At 46.3% G+C, this 19,863-nt stretch overlaps 1 protein-coding gene across 1 annotated transcript in view; it reads left to right on the plus strand.

The window, feature by feature from the left end:
• The first annotated feature begins 376 nt into the window (after window positions 1–376).
• Window positions 377–19,863, plus strand: part of COQ10A (coenzyme Q10A) — a 28,892-nt gene continuing 9,405 nt past the window's right edge. The window contains exons 1-2 of the mRNA XM_066585397.1: window positions 377–642; window positions 10,982–11,125. Coding sequence (XP_066441494.1) covers window positions 518–642; window positions 10,982–11,125 — 269 coding nt within the window. The 5' untranslated portion in view covers window positions 377–517. The remainder of the gene's footprint in view (window positions 643–10,981; window positions 11,126–19,863) is intronic.

Below are 19,863 nucleotides of genomic sequence, written 5' to 3' on the forward strand. Positions count from 1 at the left end.
TGCCCATAGCAACCAATCACAGCGCAGCTTTCATTTTATCTCAGCAGGATAATAGATGAAATCTGCGCTGTGATTGGTTACTATTTCTCATCCCGCTGAGGTAAAATGAAAGCTGCGCTGTGATTGGTTGCTAACGGCAGCAAAGACAGTGTGGAGCAGGGTTATTTTTCCGCGGCCCACCGTGTATCAGGACAGAGAGGAATCTTACTGCGTCTCCTAAACAAGGGTTGTTGTGGAAACACTTCAGTGCGCCAAGATAAAAGCGGGAACATAGCGTTACACACAACACACTCTGAAAACTACAATTCCCAGCATTCCATTCTCCCGTCCAACGTCACCACTGCTTTTACGAGGAAAACGTCACTCGCTATCGCCATGGTAACGGAATGACGTAGGATCCAGTGACAGTGGAGATCTGAACCGGCTTCTCTAGGAGGTCAGACTCCGGAGTCTGGCCGAGCAGCGGCTCCTCCCTATCAACACTCCGCTCTCCTCGGCTACTACTCTTCTCTCAGCGATGGCCGCCAAGTGCGCGGGCCGCCTCACCGGCGTAGGGGCGCGCTCCCTCAGTGACTGGTTCGGGCTCCAGACATTCCAGGGGCTCCGGGGCTGCCGGTCGAGGGCGCATCGTCATCCAATCAGGTAGGAGTATTTCTGGGGTGCGGGGGCGGAGCGAGGGCGCAAGTCACGTGGGGCTTGTAGTAAGCGGGAGAAGAGAGGAGATATGAGGGGACGGGATGAAGGCCGGAAGCCTGCAGTGTATCCTGCCCCATATCAGGCCCTGGCAGAGGTGATGAGCGGGCCCTGAGGCTTGGGGTGCCCTGTTATTATGGTGGTACCTAGTGGCCTGGGCGGTGCACTGAACACACCGTCGTGTCAGTAGACAGTTATGTGTGAATAGAATTCTAATTAACATTGGAGTGCGTTCGCTGCATGAAATAAACCTCATTGTCTTCAATGGTTTATGCCCCGCAGCGTCTCTGCGAGATACAACAGGCGTCCGTCCTTCAACGACACCGCAGAAAGTGACGAAAAAGAATAAAATCTCTCCCCCCCCCCCCACCGCCCAAAATGTTTTTTCTTTTTTTTCCCCCACATGTGTGAAAATTGTATATTTAGTGATGCAATTTTCTCGCAAGGTATTCGCGGTGAGCATCTGCATTTTACAAGCGCGATATCAGTTTGAATTTCCCAGACCGCCATATTGCGCTCGCTTGTGTGGCTGTTCCCTTACGTTGGCTAATACGAGTTGCGCCAAAGACGACACCCGGTCCGTGCCGGACTCTACGCGTTACACGCCCCGTTCTCGTGTGCTACTTGCGCAAAAATGGAGGATGCAGTGTTTTTGTTTTTTTTTCGTCTTTGGTCCAAGTGTAACATCGCCCGTGAATAAAGCCATTGAGTTCTTTTTTTCCGTGCGTGTTCTGTTCGCGTCGGACAGGATAGAATTCGCATGAGTCTAACGGCGGTAAACATATGGCCTTAAACGTTACTAGTCGCGGTTTTGTGATGGACGCCACTACCGGGCGCTATTCACACGGGCGAGTGTTCTATCGGACCGAGAAGCTCGAACTGATGCGGCACTTGAAAACCTGCAATCTTGATGCGAATCCGATGCGTTTTGCAAGAAAATCGTATCGCTGCACGCGCAACTTTTTTTCCACAATTGTGAAAATCGCCTATTATTCCTTATTCATAGCGCGCTCACATGTAGATGCGAGCGCAATACGTTTTTTTTTTGTTGTTGTTTTGCTCCAATATGGAAGCGATTTACAGAATCGCCCCCAAAATGGGACACGCTGCAATTTTTTAAATTTTTTTACAACGGTGCAAGAAAAATTTGCATCTATAAATGCCATCATTGCTTCTTTTTCCGTACGTCTCACAAAACAGAAATCGTGGGAAAGTCTCCCATCGGCCGCCTTTTTGTTCCACCGCCAGAAGCCGCATTACATACCTGTGGGGAATATTTGGGCCTTGTCTATCAAGACTGTCCTCGTTGCCCGTAGCAACCGAATAGAACTCAACTTAGATTTCTCAAGCTGCTGAGGTAGGATGTGAGCTGCGCTGTGATTGGTTGCTATGGCTGTTCAAGTGGATCAGCTGACTTCTCTGGCAGATACCTGTGAGTGACAGCGGGGATGTTTTGATAAATGAGGCCTAATATGATCTGTATTTAGCTCCAAGCTTCACTACAGGAGAAGGTCGGAATTATTACATGAGTCAGACTGACTAATTCTTAGGAGAGTGGAATATAATGTTGGGTTGTACCTGTAATCACCTTTATTGATATGGTGCATGTATATTACACAGCGTCTTACGTCACTTGTGAATGGGTTTTGTCCTTGGTGGGATTTGAACCCAGGACCCCAGTGCTGCATGATGAGTGCCAGACTGAAACCAGCGCCAGTTCCAAGTTGGCATAGGTTTCAGTTATAATATGTGCCAGTTGCTGGCATACATTATAGTCAATGACTCCTTATTCTAGGCCTCCCCACTTGTCAAAATTGTGACTCTTGTATGAGGATTGCTAGTTATGTTTCTGGCTGGGGTAGAAGGGTGTAGGAGATCTTTTTGGTGTATTGTGAATGGGGAGAGGAGGACGTGTGGCTGCAGATGCTTCTGGCCATGCATGGTGCGTGTAGATGGCCGCTATACAAATCCCAATTTCAGTGGATCAATTAATATTAATCCAATGTCTGATTCTCTGTAGGGCTGCATTCACACATACAGGTATTGGCCAATGGAGGCCCGATCTTGCCGATAAGGCCAGCCGGATCATGTGGCTACTGGCAGCCACGGCTGAGCGGAGTCTCCGCTGCAGTCTGTGACCCATACATAGGAGCGCAGCCGTAGGACACACATTCTTCTTGTGGGGAAAACGTGGCGGCATTCTTAAAACGGTGCCACATCAGTCTACAGGTTGTGTGTGGCATTGCAGCTTAGCCTACTCGCTTCAATGGAGCAGAATTGCAATGCCAGGCATAACCTATGGGCAGATGTGATGCCGTTTCTGAAAGAAAGCGACTGTTTTTCTAGTCCTGGATGCCTCCTTTTTTTAAGCGGTTGTAACATTTCAGGAAATCAGCTCCCCGTGCACTAACATAATAAATCTGCATATACTACTCGCTCCTGTTCTATCCCACAGCGCTGGTCAGTCCTCGCTCTGTGTTTGTTTACAGGTGCTGCAGCCAATGACAGAGCTCAGTGATGGATCGCCGAGCTCTGTCATTGGCTGCAGAGTCTGTGACATCCCATAAACAGACTGGGGAAGCCTGTGAACATGACATCAGAGGGGAGACCTGGAGTGGCAGCGTGTGACATTTGTTACATTAGTGCATGGAGGGATGCTGTTACAGAAATGCTACAACTCGGACACCCCCTTTAGTTTTGACCGCTCCCAGAAATACAGTGCATGTGATCATTAACAGCTGCCTATAATGGTGTACTGAAAAGGGTTCTATTGGTGAGAAAATTCATCTGACTGGTATACGGCTGCCCATCTACATTAGCTCGCTGTCAGACAGATGGTCATTTAGCCACAGCGCCCCCCTCCCCCCTGTACACAGCTGACCATGTGCCCTGAATGTAGAGGGGAGAAAGCTGCTGCCCTGCACCTCCGTACTCTGCAGGCTCCCCTGGCAGCAGCTTATCTACTGCTATAAAAAGGATCACGCATGTTGAAATCCAGCTGCCCGATCCTTCCATAACCTCTGCCGTCAGGAGGCCGCCATACATGATGAATGACCAGCCTGTTCCACCAAACTTGGTGGCTTTGGCCAGTATGTATCTAAAGGCTTGCTTGGCACGCGTTTACACTGAACTATAATTGGCTAGTTTTGATCATTAGTTGGAACATAACTCACCTCTAGTCGGCCCTTCTGCCGCTGCTTACTCTTCGGTAGATCGTATGGCGCCGGTGTATACTAAACTATTCAGCGGCAGATGGACAAGGATTTCCGGGTCCGCATAAAAAAAGATCCAATCTAATGATTTATCCCTGATCTGTGGGTCACTACTATCATTCAGAATACTGGATCTAATGATTAGTCACATGATAATTGCTGCATGTAAAAGGGCCTTTATATCTATGGCCTACCTATATCACATTGCCATTAGCATGTTGTTGGGACAACCCGTGTTTTGTCTTGTTTTCCTTTGTCTTTCTTTGTGGTAATGTTTAGTATTGTTCTCACTAATCTTTACATATGAAAGCCCGAGTCCTGGAGCTTCTGTAAACCTCGTCCTTATTGGTATTCAGCGCTGTGTCGCGGACACAACTTGAGTGCCCCATCCGAGCCCCCCGCGGCTCCGAGCACAGCGCAGGCTCGAGATCTGGTGGAACACGCATAACGAAAGGTGTGGTGTTCGTAAAAAGGCAATGTTAAAACATGTTCCTCTATAGAAACTGGCCTAGGAGCGTTTCCTAGAACTACACCTCCACAATCGCAGCGAAGGAAAAAAACCAAAACAGGTTATACCCCGCTCTCCTGTGTGACCCTGGCTTTATACCGGTATGTTCTGCCTTTGGGAAGCAAGCAATTGGCCGATTCGGCTCTCACAAAAAGGTAACTTGAAGGTTAAACTTGTCAGCTGAGCAGCTGGAATTTTCCTGACGCTTTTAAAGAATAGTTTTCATTGCTCATCCAGACACCTAATATTCATACTTGTCATTAGCAGAAGGTCAAGGCTCCTTTTAGGCGGCACGGTCCAGCCAGTCCTGTTATCACCGTCTCCGCCGCTCTCATGCAGCCTGTTTAGACGGGCAGATTCATAGGGCCCATCCCTGGGACCCACATCTGTGTCAAGATTGGGGTCCCTGAATTCCTATCTCACCGGATGAGGTGGCCATTGCATCCACATGGAGTAAAAATAGTTGAGCATTTCCGTAACTCTGGCAGAAGTGATTAGAGACGGCTGTGCCTAGGTGTGCCCACCTTCACATTCATGGTTTGCCTTGATACGGCTACATCGTTTGGTGGGAGGGGGGTGATCAGGGCATCTAGTATCGTGACCTAATTGTGGGACCTGCCTCTGTCCAACAAATGTCTAATTAGAATTAAAGGGGTTGTGCAAAGTTATACAGTTATCCCCTCTCCACAGGACACGAGATAGGTTTATGATGTGGGGGAGAGACAATAACAGAAGTGAATGGAGCCGCAGCGTGCGCAACCATCGCTTCATTCATACGGAGACCTGATACTGTTGTGTGCTCCTTGCAGATCCTGTAGGGTTTGGGACATACATAAGGCCAGTGTCAGTGGAGCGCATTAGAACACAATTGTCATTGTGCTGTATGTCGTCAGTATTTTCCTTATTGTTTGGTCAGTATTTGCTCTCCTTGGTTTTACTTTCTACCGTGCAAACACGGATCCAAATATGCCCAATAGAAAATGGCACCAATACAGAGGCAATGTGAATCGATAAACAGATTTGCATCATTTCTGTATGACGGTCCACAAAACAGGGATCACATACGCTCATCTGAAAGTAGCCTTGGAGTGTATCCTTTTTGCGTGGAGTGTTCCTTTTAACTAGACTTTCAAGTTTTTAGTTTGCATTATGTGTAAACTTTTCTGCAGTCCCTTTAAGTAGCACAAAAAAAAGCTATACATTCCCCGCTGTTTGCATTTGTTTTCACCTAATTGCCTTGTTGCACATGATTGAAAGCGAGTTGTGACCTGTGCACCTCGCTGATGGAAGAAACCCAGGGGGTGTGCGATGTAGGCATGGAGCTATCCAGCCTATTGACAGGAGACCTACACCAAGAGCGGGCAGCTAAAAATTGAGCAATGATATTCGATAGCCAAACTAGCATTTAAAGAAGACACGTGAACCCATGATACCTCCGTCATCTGACTGAAGGGGCCTGACGTGGAGCTGTCTGATAACGGTGCCAAATACATAGCGCATATGACTGTCAGTGGAAAGAACTATATTCAGATCTGTGTGATAGAAGGAACTCCAAGTACAATTCTACTTTGTAACACTTGATTTGCATCACAATCTGCAGCTCAGGGAAAGTCCTTGCTGCTCTATTGTGACAGCTGCTTCTTTTGTGTCATTTTGTTACTACCCCTTCCCTCCTCCACACGGAAATCAATGGGAAGGAAAACTGTTAGTGGACTGCTAAGGCAAAAATGATATATTTTACGAACTTCTGCAAAGTTTTGCTATCTTGGAAGTCTTTCCCAAGGCCAATTGGCTCGGTCTTAAACCCAGTGTCCCGATTTGCTTTCACTCATGTCGTAGGTTTTGTGTGAGCTCCACTCCTGACCATTAGCACTATTGTAGTAATTCCTTGGGGAGTCCCATAACTTTAGTGGAGATGTCCTATAATCCTCCCAGTTTAGTCTGAAGGACGCAGATCCTCTGTTAGCTGCAGTCAGTATTATCACTATATATTCGGCTTGAAACGCACGACTTCCTAACGAGGTGTCCGTTCCCGTGCCCTTCCGAGTGAAAATGGAGAATGACACCGGAGTTCTGCATTTATAAACTGGCTACAGCTGAGATCAAAGTGATGGAAACTCCTCTATAAGGCCAGCTTCATTTTAGCGTGATTGTGCGTGTAATACGCAGAGGATAAAACCCATTGATTTCAATGGGTTCATTCTCCTTTTTAATTTTTCCACATGTGAAAATAAAAGCAGTATGCTCTATTTTAGTGCACATTTGGGCACCAAAGGCCCCGTGGGGAACACATCCGGAAGGAATTAGTCTAAATAGCCATTTAACTTGGGATGTGTCTGTGTCCCGCGCCCTAGTGAAATGGCCCAGCCAGAGCAAAAAGTACAGTAATATGCGTGCACATACCCCCGTGTGAACCTGGCCTAACATCCGTATTCTCTAATAGGACATATTCATGGGTTCTTCTTATGATCAAAGCCCTCAAGGGGAACTTTTCAGCGTTTTTGAGCTCCATAAACTACGTCGTGGGGCTTTAAGGTGAGGGGACGGGAGCTCTGTTTTTATATTCATCAGGTACCTGCAAAATTGGCGCATACATAGCAGCTTGACTCTTTTTCCGATGGCTCTATGCAGGTTCTCTCTCATTCATCTCTATGGTACGCACACAGAGACATCTAAAAAGAGTCAAGCTGTGTGCGCAAGCTGATTCCGTGGGGACTAAGTGCGTATGAAACACGGCTCCCCGGACTCCCCATTCCCTCACTTATGGGGCTCAAAGGTGATGACAGGTTCCCTTTAAACGCAAGCCGTTCCATTCTCGTTGTGCACAAGGAGTTCTGCGAAGTTAGTAACTTTATGAATTTGGGTAACTCCTGACTGAAGGTAAAACAGAACCCATACGATGCCGTAGACTCTGAATAACCTGAGCGTCACACAATGGGGCTGCTGCTGTGATCATCTCAACCTCCAAAAAGAGAAACTCCCCCCATCCCTCCCGGTGGCTGCTGTGTGAGGGACCTTGTGACCGCTGGGGCCATTGTCTTGTGGTCAGGGCAGGACGGATTGTTGTGCTTCCCGCAGCTCTTTGTCCTCAGGAGCTCGGCGGCCTTGTGTGTGTGGAATGGTTATTTCAGTATTTGAGGAAGTTATCGCACTGTAAGGCATATTACAGTCACAGGATTGTCAGGACTTGCAGTACTGCCAAGCGAGGCCTTGGCTGGTAAACAGCACGGAGCTGGAAGTAACTGGCAAAACGACCCGACGGGCAGGGGAGGTGACTCCAGCATCTGTAATACATTTAGCCCTCTTATATAACGCGTACTGTATTATGGGTGGAAAGACATAATCTCCCAGTTCTGATATTACACACTCTTGTTAGAGAACAGTTTTGCCCTCAGGAAAGTTTTGTAGTTTGTTCTTTTCTACCCCCAGACAACCTTTTGGCTTCTCGCTGAAGGACAGAGTTACTTTTATCTGTATTAGAATCTATGTGCAATAAAATAATTATTATATAGGCTATATGTGCGATACCGTCCAGGTTGTGGGACATAAAGGTAATATGCATAACCTGATAGTGAGGGTCATATCAAGGTGAGATGAGCTTTTAGGGCCTTTTTTTTTAATGCCATATTATGCAACGCCCTTCCCTAGATCCACACTATGATAATGTTTGCAGTTTCTTTTCAGAGCCTCTTGTGGTTCGTGGGTTTATTACGCACGTAATAATCTGTAGTCCTGGGTCTTAAGCTCAAAGATATTTACCATCTAAATGGTCCCGTTTGTTTTGGGCAGATGCCACATAGGCTTACGTTGGAGAATGTGTCAGTTATGTAAGTGGTAAATCTGATCACTGTCATTGTGGATAATGTTCATATCGCACTTCACTTAACATACCCCAAGCGTATGGGATACTGGGGATCGTGTAATTCATTGTCATGTATGCCGCTTATTGCCAGACCTGATGTGTAGTTTTGTACATTCTTAGTTTAGTTTGTCTTTTTCTTAAAAAAAGGGGGAATTGTGAACAGTAATTATAATGCCAGAGAGTTACAGGTACTATTTCGTCTAAGCTCTCGCTCTCGACCTGAAGGTTGTGGGTCTAATCCCCGCTTGTTTCGGGTAGCCGGCTCAAAGTTGACTCTGCCTTCCATCCTTCTGAGGTTGGTGAAATGAGTACCCAGCAATGGATGGGGGAGGGGGGGGGGGGTGGATGGGGTAAAAGATGACTGGGGAAGGCCATGGCAAACCAACCCGTCAAGAAAATGTCACGATGTGACGTCACCCTACGAGTCCGTTATGGCCTAAATCTTGTGGCGTATGTCAAATACAGACTCTGCAAAGTTTTTCCACTCCATGTAGACAAGATTTTTTAAAATTCCATCCACATGGTTTGTACTGTAAATGCTGTGGAAGTTCAGTAGCAATTACGCCCCAACTAAAGGCACCCTTATTGTCCCCATATCTGCATACAGATTTTAGAACTTTTTCAATGCAGATTAAAGGGTGGCATTTCCGATGCGGCTACAGTGTGGAATCCACATCAAAGTGATGTTGTTTTTTTTTTTTGTTTTGTTTTGCCCAAATACATGTTATTGCTGTGGATTTAGTGATGTCAATGGGCAAAATCTGTGTGCGGGATCGGTGACGTAAATCTGCACTGATCTGCTGTAGAAGTGACGTGTCAACACTTTGCAGAAAGCGCTGTGCATTTTGCCCAGTTGCGCATAGCCTCATAGACTCGCGTGTTCACATAGACAAGTATGAGCTGCTGTGGACAAGCAGTCTAGATGTGGGATATAGATTTAAGGAACACAGAGGCAGTAGTCTATTCTTAAAGTAAAGACCTTTCACAGTGTAGACAATTTTTTTCATTAAAACTAGATTTTATTTCCAAATATTAAAATACCGCCATGTGGGGCACACCAACGAAAACAAACATATAAGTAAAGCCCTTTTATAGGGGACTAAATCAAGACCAGGTTACCCCTTTAACGAGGAAACAATGGGGGAACCTACCAGTTATAAACCAGATATGATGGTTAACGCAGTCCTACTGGTTGTAAAAAGATTTGGATGAGTATAAAACACACTTTTACTATTACTCAATGAGGCCTGATCAGACACAGGAGTTTATTTACAACTTTTCAGAACATTTCTGAAGTTCGTGATTTACGAACTTCAGCAGCTCGCTGAGGAGGCATTTTGGCTCATAGTATTTACATATCAGCTGCACGAGATTTACAAACTTCAGCTGGTGGCCGAGGTGAAATTGTGGCTTGTCGCTGTGTCATATAGGCCTTCTGCACACGTGTGGAAATTTCGCGGCGGGGTTTCCTGCAGAATTTCTGCCCGTGCCCGCTGCTATAGGATTGCATTACATAATGCAATCCTATGCAGACAGCCTTGATTTGACAGCGTGAAAACACACGCGGTAAACAAATCGCAGCATGTCCTCGCAGAGGCCCACACAGAAACGTCACCTCTGACGTGCCGGCTCTGCTCTGCGCAAGCGCCGGATGTGCGGCAGCCGGCACATAGAGCGGAGGAGGCGGTCGGAGAAGCAGGTGAGCCACAGGAATTCTTGCAGCCGACCCGGCCAATCGCAGGAAGCCATAAGCTGCATTAGCTTCACGGCAGCTTTAAACCCTCTGTGGTGACATGTTTGCACGACGGGGACGGTTCTTTTCAACACTGGATAAGGGTTGACGATTAGATGAAGGCTGGACTGGTGTTGGCGGCACTTGGGATGACATGATATCATGTTCCGGTGAAGATAGTGGTGAACGACTATGCTTCAAGGTTGTTGTTAGTCAATATGCACCGCCAGCTATATATATGGACATTTGTGAGGGGTGATTTATTGGACTCTCCACACAGGTGTCCAGCTGTCTCACAACCAGCTCAAAGCTGCCAGAAAGTTGTAAATAATGCTAATAGCTATTTGCGTGGAAATATTTGTACCAACTCCAATTCCTTACAGTGTGTATTAGTAACCAGAAACACTGGTTGTATCCCTTCGGGATGTTCACACGTAGCGCCATCCGTATTGCTATCTTGTACATTTACTGACGTTTTCTTATTCATAGGTGTTTGAACTGTTCAGCAAAATTGCCAATAATGGCATTTTGACCAACTCCAATCCCTTTCACCATACACTGCATTAGTAAGTGGCGCATTGCGCCACCAGAAACACTGGTACTGTAAATAATACTAATAACTAGTACATTCATAACCTTCAGCCTAAGGCAATGGCTGAGCAAAAAACTGAAATCTGCCCAGAACACTCCTCACTTCCCTCCCACTACTCCTCTTGGCAGGTCATACAAAGTGTATTAGTCGTCGAAGGAGGAAAGCGTTGCCAAAGGTGGGAAACAATATATAAAGTCTATTATCTGAGTACATAGGTGGTAATGATTTGAAAAGGCTTAAAGGGAATCTGTCACCAGGTATCTGAGTGACAAGGATTAAATCGATGGTTCACTTACTTTTATGGGTCATTTAAATGGGACGATTATCGCTCTAAATTCGTTCAACCGTTTCTTGTTCTCCTGACTCTTCTCTTGCTTTGCAGGCATCTGTCTTCCTGCGGCATCCTCATGACCAGAACATCAAAAGGGTTTTTGCAAGATGTCAGCAACCCTTGTGTGCAGCATTGTCGAAGCTTCCTTGGATTGACTAACAAGAGGAAAGAATACTCCGAGAGGAGAATCATGGGGTAATTATATTATTTTATTATAAAGCTTTAGTCTATACGCTTCCTGAAGCTTTTTGCAGGTATGTTACTGCTCTATTAGAAACTGCAGAGTTTTATCATAACTCAGCTTTTTGAGGTGATCTTTTTTTGAAAACAAGAAAATAAAGGGTTTTTCCAGTTCTAAATTATTGATGGCCTATCCACAGGGTAGGTTATCAGTAGTGGATAGGTGAAGGTCCACCACCTGGGACTCTCCGCCAATCCGCTGTCGGTGTGCTTGTGTGAGTTAATTTCTGCGGGAAGCAGAAAGCACTGTTCCTACTGTAGTGGTTTGACCTGGTATTACAACGTTCCCATTGTAATAAGTGAAAAGTTTACCTGTAATACCAAGCCGGGCTACTCTAGTAAGAATGCTGCAATCTGCTTCCTGCAACAATTAATTCTGTGCACAAGCACACCAGCCCAGTAAACAGCTGGTCAGAGGGGGGCCCAGGTCGCAGACCCCCAGCGATCGACTACTGATGACCTATCCTGACCTATCGTGTGGTGCAGAGTGTAAGCTCTCGTCTGCGACCTGAAGGTTGCAAGTTCAATCCCCGCTTGATTCAGGTAGCCGGCTCAAGGTTGACTCAGCCTTCCATCCTTCCGAGGTCGGTAAAATGAGAACCCAGCTAGAATGATAACCCAGCTTATTTTTATTTTATTTAATATCATAGTAGCTAATATTATCTTTTTGGAGATCACTTTGATTTTTGAGGCTGTGATGTTTGCTAAAATTATCTTTTTAGTACTACCTTCCCATTAAATGAAATCTGCATGATTCCCTTTCAAAGCTGGACTTACCGGTCCAGTTATATCCAATAATTGATCCCCAATTGCATTTGAACTGAGAATTAAGCTCTGCGTATATGGTATTACTTGCAGCAAGGAGGGGTTGGGGTTGAATGGCTTGGAGTACATGATATGCAGAGTAATGGATAACCCTTAAAGTTTGTACCGCATAAAAGCAGGTTCTAGTCTCCCTAAGGGCTAATGCCCACGGCCGTGACGGGCTCCGCAAGCAGAATACTGCAGCAGAGTCCATCATGGCGCCCCCCCCAAAGACCCCATACTCACCTCTGGATCCGCTGCATAGCTCCCGCATGCGCAGTACAGCACATAAATCGCTGGCAGTGTCACATGCTACGGGTAATTTCACGCTGCGGAATTCCGCGGTGTGTACATTGAGCTATTAGGTTCAATAGAACTTAATAGTTGCGGTGAACCGCTGCGGAAATCCAGCTGTGGGCATTAGCCCTTAGGCTGCCTGCACACAGGCAGATTTGCATTGGGGAAAACGGAGCAGGCAACCGCCTCCGGAATCCACAGCAAATACCGTCCATAGCATGCTATGGAAAAGCGGTTCTTCCTGCACAGGAGTGGAAACCAATTGCAGTTTCCGCTCACGGATGAAAAATTGCAGCATGCTCCATTTTTGTGTGGACTGCTTTGAAGTAAGTGGAAGCTGTCTGATCTGCGGCCCTTTCGCAATTGACAGCTTGAATAAAAAGAACTCTACCATCACAAAAAGGAAAACCCTTTAGAAGAAAGGATGTATGTAAATAAGATCATGGGCACTTATACAACAAATTTGGCGTAAATTAATAGTGCAAGCAAATTTTGGAAACTAAGAAACTTTGTAATATTTTAGTGGCAAAAAGTATCACTTTCTCGACTTACCAACCTCCTACTACACTGATAATTCACTCTTTGCTCACTGATGGATCAGGTTACATGCAGGCAATAAAAGCATATGGAGGAGGAAGCAGCTGCACAGTGAGGCCTAGACACAGAAGCTGCAGCTTCTAGAAACCTTTCTATGGCCGAGAATTCTCGCCGCGGGACCCGACCCGAGAGCCTGCAGGGACGAGCGCGTACTCTCCCGCGCCTGGCGGCCCCAGCTCTTTCATGTGCCGGCTGCGGCGCAGCCGGCGCATGCGTAGACTGGAGCCGGCGGCCGGGTGAGTGCGTGCCCCGCGCAAAAATAGGACATGTCGCGGTTTGTTTGCCGCGCGAGATCTCGCGCGGCCAAACCGCGGCCGTCTGCATAGGAGTGCGTATTGTAATGCACTCCTATGCAAACTTTCAGTGGCGGAAATCCCGCGGGAAATCCCGCCGCGGGATTTCCACCCGTGTGCAGGCGGCCTATCCCACCTAGGTGCTGAATTCACAGCTACACTGCTCGGTACTGCTGATTAATGCCCTCCATGTTGCTGCTGCTGCTTCTGCCGATGTGCTACAGAGATAGCGGAGCAGCATCTCCTATTCTCTATGCAGTTTATGGGAGATTCCATAGCAGCTAGTCTGCACCCACCAACTCTAGTAAAACTAAGAAGTAGAGATGGAGCTTGCAGTGGTGCAAAAAATGATAAAAAATGCAGGATACAAGTCCTATAATGGGCAGAAATAGTGGTGATCTGCATGTATACACACAACAGCTTATTCTGAAATGTCAGGTAGACTTTAATCTAGGGATCCAGTGTTAGGGGGTCATTTGATGGCTTTTAAAAGAAAGAACCCATTCTAAAGATGATGACGTCAAGGTGTGACAGCTTCGTCTGCAGAGAGAATATTAATTGCAGTAATATCAAAGGCCGGCTCTGAGCCCACTGAATATGATGCATTGTTGAAGCCTGAGAACAGACAGTCCTATCCATTCCAAGTATGTCACATCTCCTCACAGTCAACACTAATGGCAGCTAGTCTCTATTGATTCTTCTGGATCTCTGCCGGTGGTGACACCGTAGACCGTCAAATCCTGCTACAGTGTGCTTCTGGGCATTAAAGGGGCAGTCCCAGGAAAACCCGTTATCCCGTGTCCGCAGCTCAAGGATGTAGCAGCAGGGATATACTGTGTGTGATCTCTTGGGGGGGGTGACTCATTTGCACCTGCAGTTTACTGTAGGTAGGTGGGCCTTGGCTGCGGTAAATTGAGAGGGGAGGGGGCAGAGAATGGAGCCTGTGCTAATGATTATACTCGCTATTATGGACCCATATTCATTGTAAGAAGCAGAAAACGAGGGATCTAAAGGAGGAGAGATGTGCTTGTGCACCAAACTGATATCTGCAGGAAACGGGCAGCGCCGTTTGCACTGCAGTGGCCCAGCTTGGTATTGCAGGCATTTAAGTGAAAGGAAACTTTGCATATCCTAGCAAGGCTGGCCACTGCAGTGAAACCAGAGCAGTCTGCTTCCTGCAGAAAATGGCTAGGTGCGCAAGCAGTTAACCCTTACCAGACTGCTATTGATTTCTTATACTAAGGGTATGCCATCAGTAGTTGTACAACTGGGCAACCCCTTGTAAATTGTATTTTCTTATTTGTAACGCTATTAATTAACCCCATAGTGACCAAGCATTTTTCTGTTTTTCCATTTTCTCTCTACCCCCCCCCCCCCCTTAAAGAATCGTAACTCCTTTATTTATCCATCGACGTCGCTGTATGAGGGCTTGTTTTTTTGCGGGACGAGTTGTATTTTTAAATGGCGCTATGTAATGTACCATATAATGTACTGTAAAAAAAATTTTTAATTCTAAGTGGAGTAAAGTGAACAAAAAAAACTGAACCTCCGCCATCTTTCGGTGGGTTTTGTTTCTGCGCCCCACAAACCGCAACAAAAATGACATGATAACTTTATTCTATGGGTCAGTACGATTACTGTGATACCAAACTTATTATTTTAATTTTATTTTATTTTTTGTTTGATTTTTCTCTTTTTGCTGTAATGCTTTTATTTTTTTTCAAAGACCTTTTATTTTTTTAAATATCTTCTGCGTGCAATATCTTTTTATTTTTTTTTATTTTTACGTCAACATAGTAGTCTGAGGGCTTATTTTTTGCATGACATCCTAAAGTTTGTTTTGGTACCATTTGGAGTACATACGATGTTTTGATTGCTTTTTATTGCATTTTGTTTTAGGACATCGGATGACAAAAAAAAGCGCATTTCTAGCATTCTTTCTGGGTTTTTTTGTTGTTTTTTTTCCTGGCGACTTTCACCGCACGTGGTAAATAATCCGTTATACTGATGCAGTGATACTAAATATGTATTTTTGTTTTACTTCTATTTTTTTATTATTAAAATGGCCAAAGGTGTTTTTTTTTTAACTTTTATTACATTTTTTTTTTTTTAAATAATAAAGCTTTATTCTTATTTTTAGTTGTTGACGACAACTTGCGATGCTTTGATCGCTCCTGCACTATGATGTAATACTATAGCATTATACTGCGATTGAGCCAAGAAAACCCTGAGGGCCTTTCAGAAGGCCCCCGACTGCTACGACACCCGCACTGCTCCCTGCAATGTCATTGAGGGGGGCCATACTGGACGCCTGAACATCGTTTGAGGGATTTAAATGGTGTAAGAAACACTTGGCACCCGTGATGTCTGGAAAGAGATCACTCCACGATCTCTCTTCATAGACTGCCAATACATTTCCGTCAAAAGGCGTATCATGCGGCCGTTAAAGGGGTTAAAATTTCTATTTGGCTCCTACATTATTTCAGTTTGGTCCCTAGGTAATTTTTCCTTTTTTTTTTTTTTTTTGTCTGTAGCATCAATGCACCCTAATTCATGTCATATGTGTACTTCTACAGATACTGTCTGGCGACCGGCTCGTACAGCTTTATGCGCTACCTTATTTTAAAAGTGTTGGTTGGACTATTGCCATCTCTGTTTACTCATAAATTGTCATCTCTTGGGGGCAGGCCCCTCACTACTATTGTTCAAACTGTAGATTTGTTTATCACAATGCAAAAGTCACATTTTTATTAACTCTATGTGTTACTATGTGTGGCCAGACCATAGAAGACTCCCAGCCCATGCGTCTGCACAGAGAGACAAGTATGTCAGCAATCCCTGGAATGCCCTCTGGCTACTATGTAAACTGGACAAAACAAGCTGCGGTCATTTTAGTGAAACGGTGGCTGGAAATATGGGCTTTATATAAACTAAAGGTACACATGCAGTGAAAACACATTTTTCCATGCCTGTACCCCTCACCTGATTGCCTGTCATACAATGGAGGCGTCCTCTGTATATTACAGCCACTCCCATGCAGTGCAGCCCCATGTCTGATGCTTATCAGGCGCTATCTTGATGTTGTTTTTGCGTCAATCCCATGATGCATCAGCTTCAGCCTGTTCTATCTGTTCAATACTGTTATTGCCTTCTGTATTCTATATTCACATAAGTAAGCTACAGGCCATGAGCTGTGAACTCCTCTATTATAACTGTGTGATCATCATCAGTAACCACCATAGGAGTGTCTGTCTCCTCCTCTAAGCAGTTCCTGTGGCATTGATTTCAATGGGGGCCGTCTGCGTAGAGTCCGCAGCAATATAGAGCATACTGCGATTTCTCAGTGCAGAGGGATCTATTCTCACTTGCACAAGGAAGGACTAGAAGCAATGGATGAAACTGAAAGGGAGGAGATACAAATTAGATATTAGACAGTGAGGGTGATCAATGAGTGGAACAGGTTACCACGGGAGGTGGTGAGTTCTCCTTCAATAGAAGTGTTCAAACAAAGGCTGGACAAATATCTGTCTGTGATGATTTAGTGAATCCTGCACTGAGCAGGGGGTTGGACCCGATGACCCTGGAGGTCCCTTCCAACTCTACCATTCTATGATTCTAAGCCAGCCTAAATGCGTTTCGTGTTTAAGGAAGCTGTTTATCCTTTGTCTGCCTCACATATTGCAATGTGTAATGTTTCCCATAGGCCAACTGCAGACGGCCGGGTCGGATCCCCTGCGAGAATTTTCGCAGCGGGATCCGACCCGAGCACCTGCAGGGACCAGTGCAGCTCTCACGTGCTCCCGCGGCTCCGGCCCTGTGATGTGCTGGCTGCCGCCCAGCCGGCGCATGCACAGAGCGGAGCCAGGGCACCGGGAGTGACGTTTCTGCGAGACCCGCACAGAAATAGAACATGCCGCAATTTGTTTTTCGCATATGTTTTCACACGGACAAATCGCGACCGGCTGCATAGGATTGCGTTTTGTAATGCAATCCTATGAAGGCGAGCACGGGCGGAAGTTCTGCGGGAAGTCTTTTGAGCGATAATCGTTGTGTCCATTTACAGCGCAAGGTGATTGCTCAAACGCTGTTATACAGCCAAGCGCTCCGAGCAGAGGATGCAGAAGACAAGCGGGGTGGCCCCAGCTGTTCTTTGATCTGAGCGCTCTGTTTGTATAAGACAAGCGTGGTGGCCCCGCTTATCCTCTGCATCCAGCTGTTCTCTTCCCGGAGCGTATAACAGCCGGGCGCTCCGAGCGGGGTATGAAGAACCGAGCTGGACCGCTGTGTTCTTCATACCTGGCCTGTGTTCAGGGAGCGGGATACAGCTGAAACAATAGTATCCCGCTGTGAATCCCGCATAACAAAAACTGCAGGATGTCAGTGCAGTTACACACGATTGTCGCTCAAAAGTTTGCTTTTGAGCGATAACCGTTGTGCTTAAATAGGCCTTTATCCTCTGGATAGATTACAGTAATTGCTGGATGGGGTCTGACTATCAGGCCCCTTGTCCATCAGCTGATCGTGGTCATCAGTGGTCACGCCACCTTCACTTCCACTAAAATAATGGAAGTGCCGCCTTTCTTACACTTCCGCATCTCTTTGGTCGGGACGCAACGTTATGTCCTGACCGTGAGAGAAGCGTGGTGCTCCCATTCACTTCAATGGGAGTAAAGAGGGCGCTCCCACTTCCTGCCATGACCACTGATTACTACATCTGTCCGGGCGATGAGTTGGTGGATGAAGGTCCCGAACAACGGAACCCCGTCCAACTATTGATGTCCTATCCAAAAGCCCGGAATACCCTTTAATATTTGACATGTTTTGACAACAACAAAACCATGACTTATAAGGACAAACAAACGTCAACAGCGTGACTAGAGCTGCCCATACAAAGCAGATTAGAATAGTTCCCTGTTCTATGGGGACATCCCCGCCGCCCTCTTAGCATTCAGCATGATGTAATCCAATGGCTGCTTTCCCTCTCCCCTACTGAATAAACACGCACCCTCCGCTGAGTCCAGCTTTCATCTTTATGGGAAAGTCATGAAAGCTAGCTGTTGCTCTAACAACACAATGTGTGTGACTAGCGGAGGAGTTGTCTTTGTGTTCCCGATTCTCATGGCTACAATGTCACCCAGCATCTCCATACATTACATTGACAGCCTCTTCATTTCTGCAGTGGTGCTGTAGAGAAGTGCATCTCCTCTAGCAGAAAGGGATTGTGTAGGGAGCACGGCTTCTTTAAAGGCTATGTACACCGCTGCAATTTATTTATTTTTAAATCCGTGTTTTTTTGTTAACCCAATTACAAAAGGTCTTCAGTTATCATTAAAAGTTTCCGATTGTTTGGTCTCTATGCTTATATTGTTTTCAAGGCCCTGTGGACTGGAAGACTGAATTCCTAGCAAAATCTGTCTCCTCCCCTGTTGTGAACCTGCATACACTGCTTTTCCACTGAGCTATTACAGAGAGGTGTATAACATTGCTGGGGGACGGTGGAGGATAGCAGAGAAAGCTACTATTAGGCTGGGTTCAGATGGGACTGATTTACTGTGGAAATTCTGGGATTAGCCAACCATGTGGATAACATTTTGCAAAAATCTCGTCCACATGGGGCGGCCAATACGTCGCGGCAAAGCCAGGCAGAACAGGCAATGAGGCGCAGAATTGACAGCTGCAGCATGTCGATTCTTCTTATCCGTTGCGGCCTCACTCCTCTCTATGGGGAGAGAAAGACGCAGCAAAATGCCGGCTGCCAAACTGCTTCAAAACCTGCGGCTCTTCTGCGGAAATCTTGCAGCTTTTCGATGCAGTCAAGCCGCAAGATTTCCTGCGGGATTTCGGTCCCGTGGGAACCCAGCCTTAGGGAGGACTCACACAAACGTATTTGAATTGACTTAGCTAACAGCTGCATGTATGCATCGCGTAATACTGCGTTCTTTTTTTTGTGCACGTGTATGCCATGTATTACGGGCATATGCCATGTATTACGGGCATATGCCATGTATTGCTTGTGTGAGAGCCCATTGTTCTCCTTGCTGGATGGCATTTCAGGCAAGCGTGATAGGTGGTCGGCCGCTCATCTCTCCGTTCCGCCCGCAGCTTCCGTCCCGGACCTCCACTGTCACCACCTTTGCGCTGGCGGCAACACGGCACCGTCACGGCCGCTCCAAGGAAACCGCTGGCGATTCTGTATGGCCTCCCTGCTGCCGAAGTTTTGGGGGTTGCTGCTTGTGGGCCGCTGCAGTGGCCGGTGAAGGACGTTTGTGCTGGGGCTGCGCGGCAGCTGCCTGTGGCCCGGCACACCCGCTGCCGGTGAAGGATCTTTGTCCTGGGTCTGCGTGGCAGACCTCCCGCGGTGAATTAGCACATGCTGTATGCCTTTTTCTATGAATGTTTAATGGGCTTGCAGAACCTCACGCTGAACAGCCAATCAGCATCAGGGGGAGTCCCCCCACTACCCCGTCAGTCTCGACTCCACTAGGAATTCCTGGTGGCGTCAAGATACACTAATACCGACACAGTCTAATACTATATGAAAATGTATATATCTTTGGTAATGAGTAGATTTTATAATGGCCTAATACACTAAATATTACTACTATATAGGAAATTACTTCTAAATAGCTGGCCATACACTTTTTAGGTAATGTTCAGCCAACAGCTACCCTCCCCTGCTTCCCCCAATTAAGGAGCATGCTC

The sequence above is a fragment of the Eleutherodactylus coqui genome, chromosome 1 (genome assembly GCF_035609145.1).
Source record: "Eleutherodactylus coqui strain aEleCoq1 chromosome 1, aEleCoq1.hap1, whole genome shotgun sequence".
Classification (NCBI taxonomy): Eukaryota; Metazoa; Chordata; class Amphibia; order Anura; family Eleutherodactylidae; genus Eleutherodactylus; species Eleutherodactylus coqui.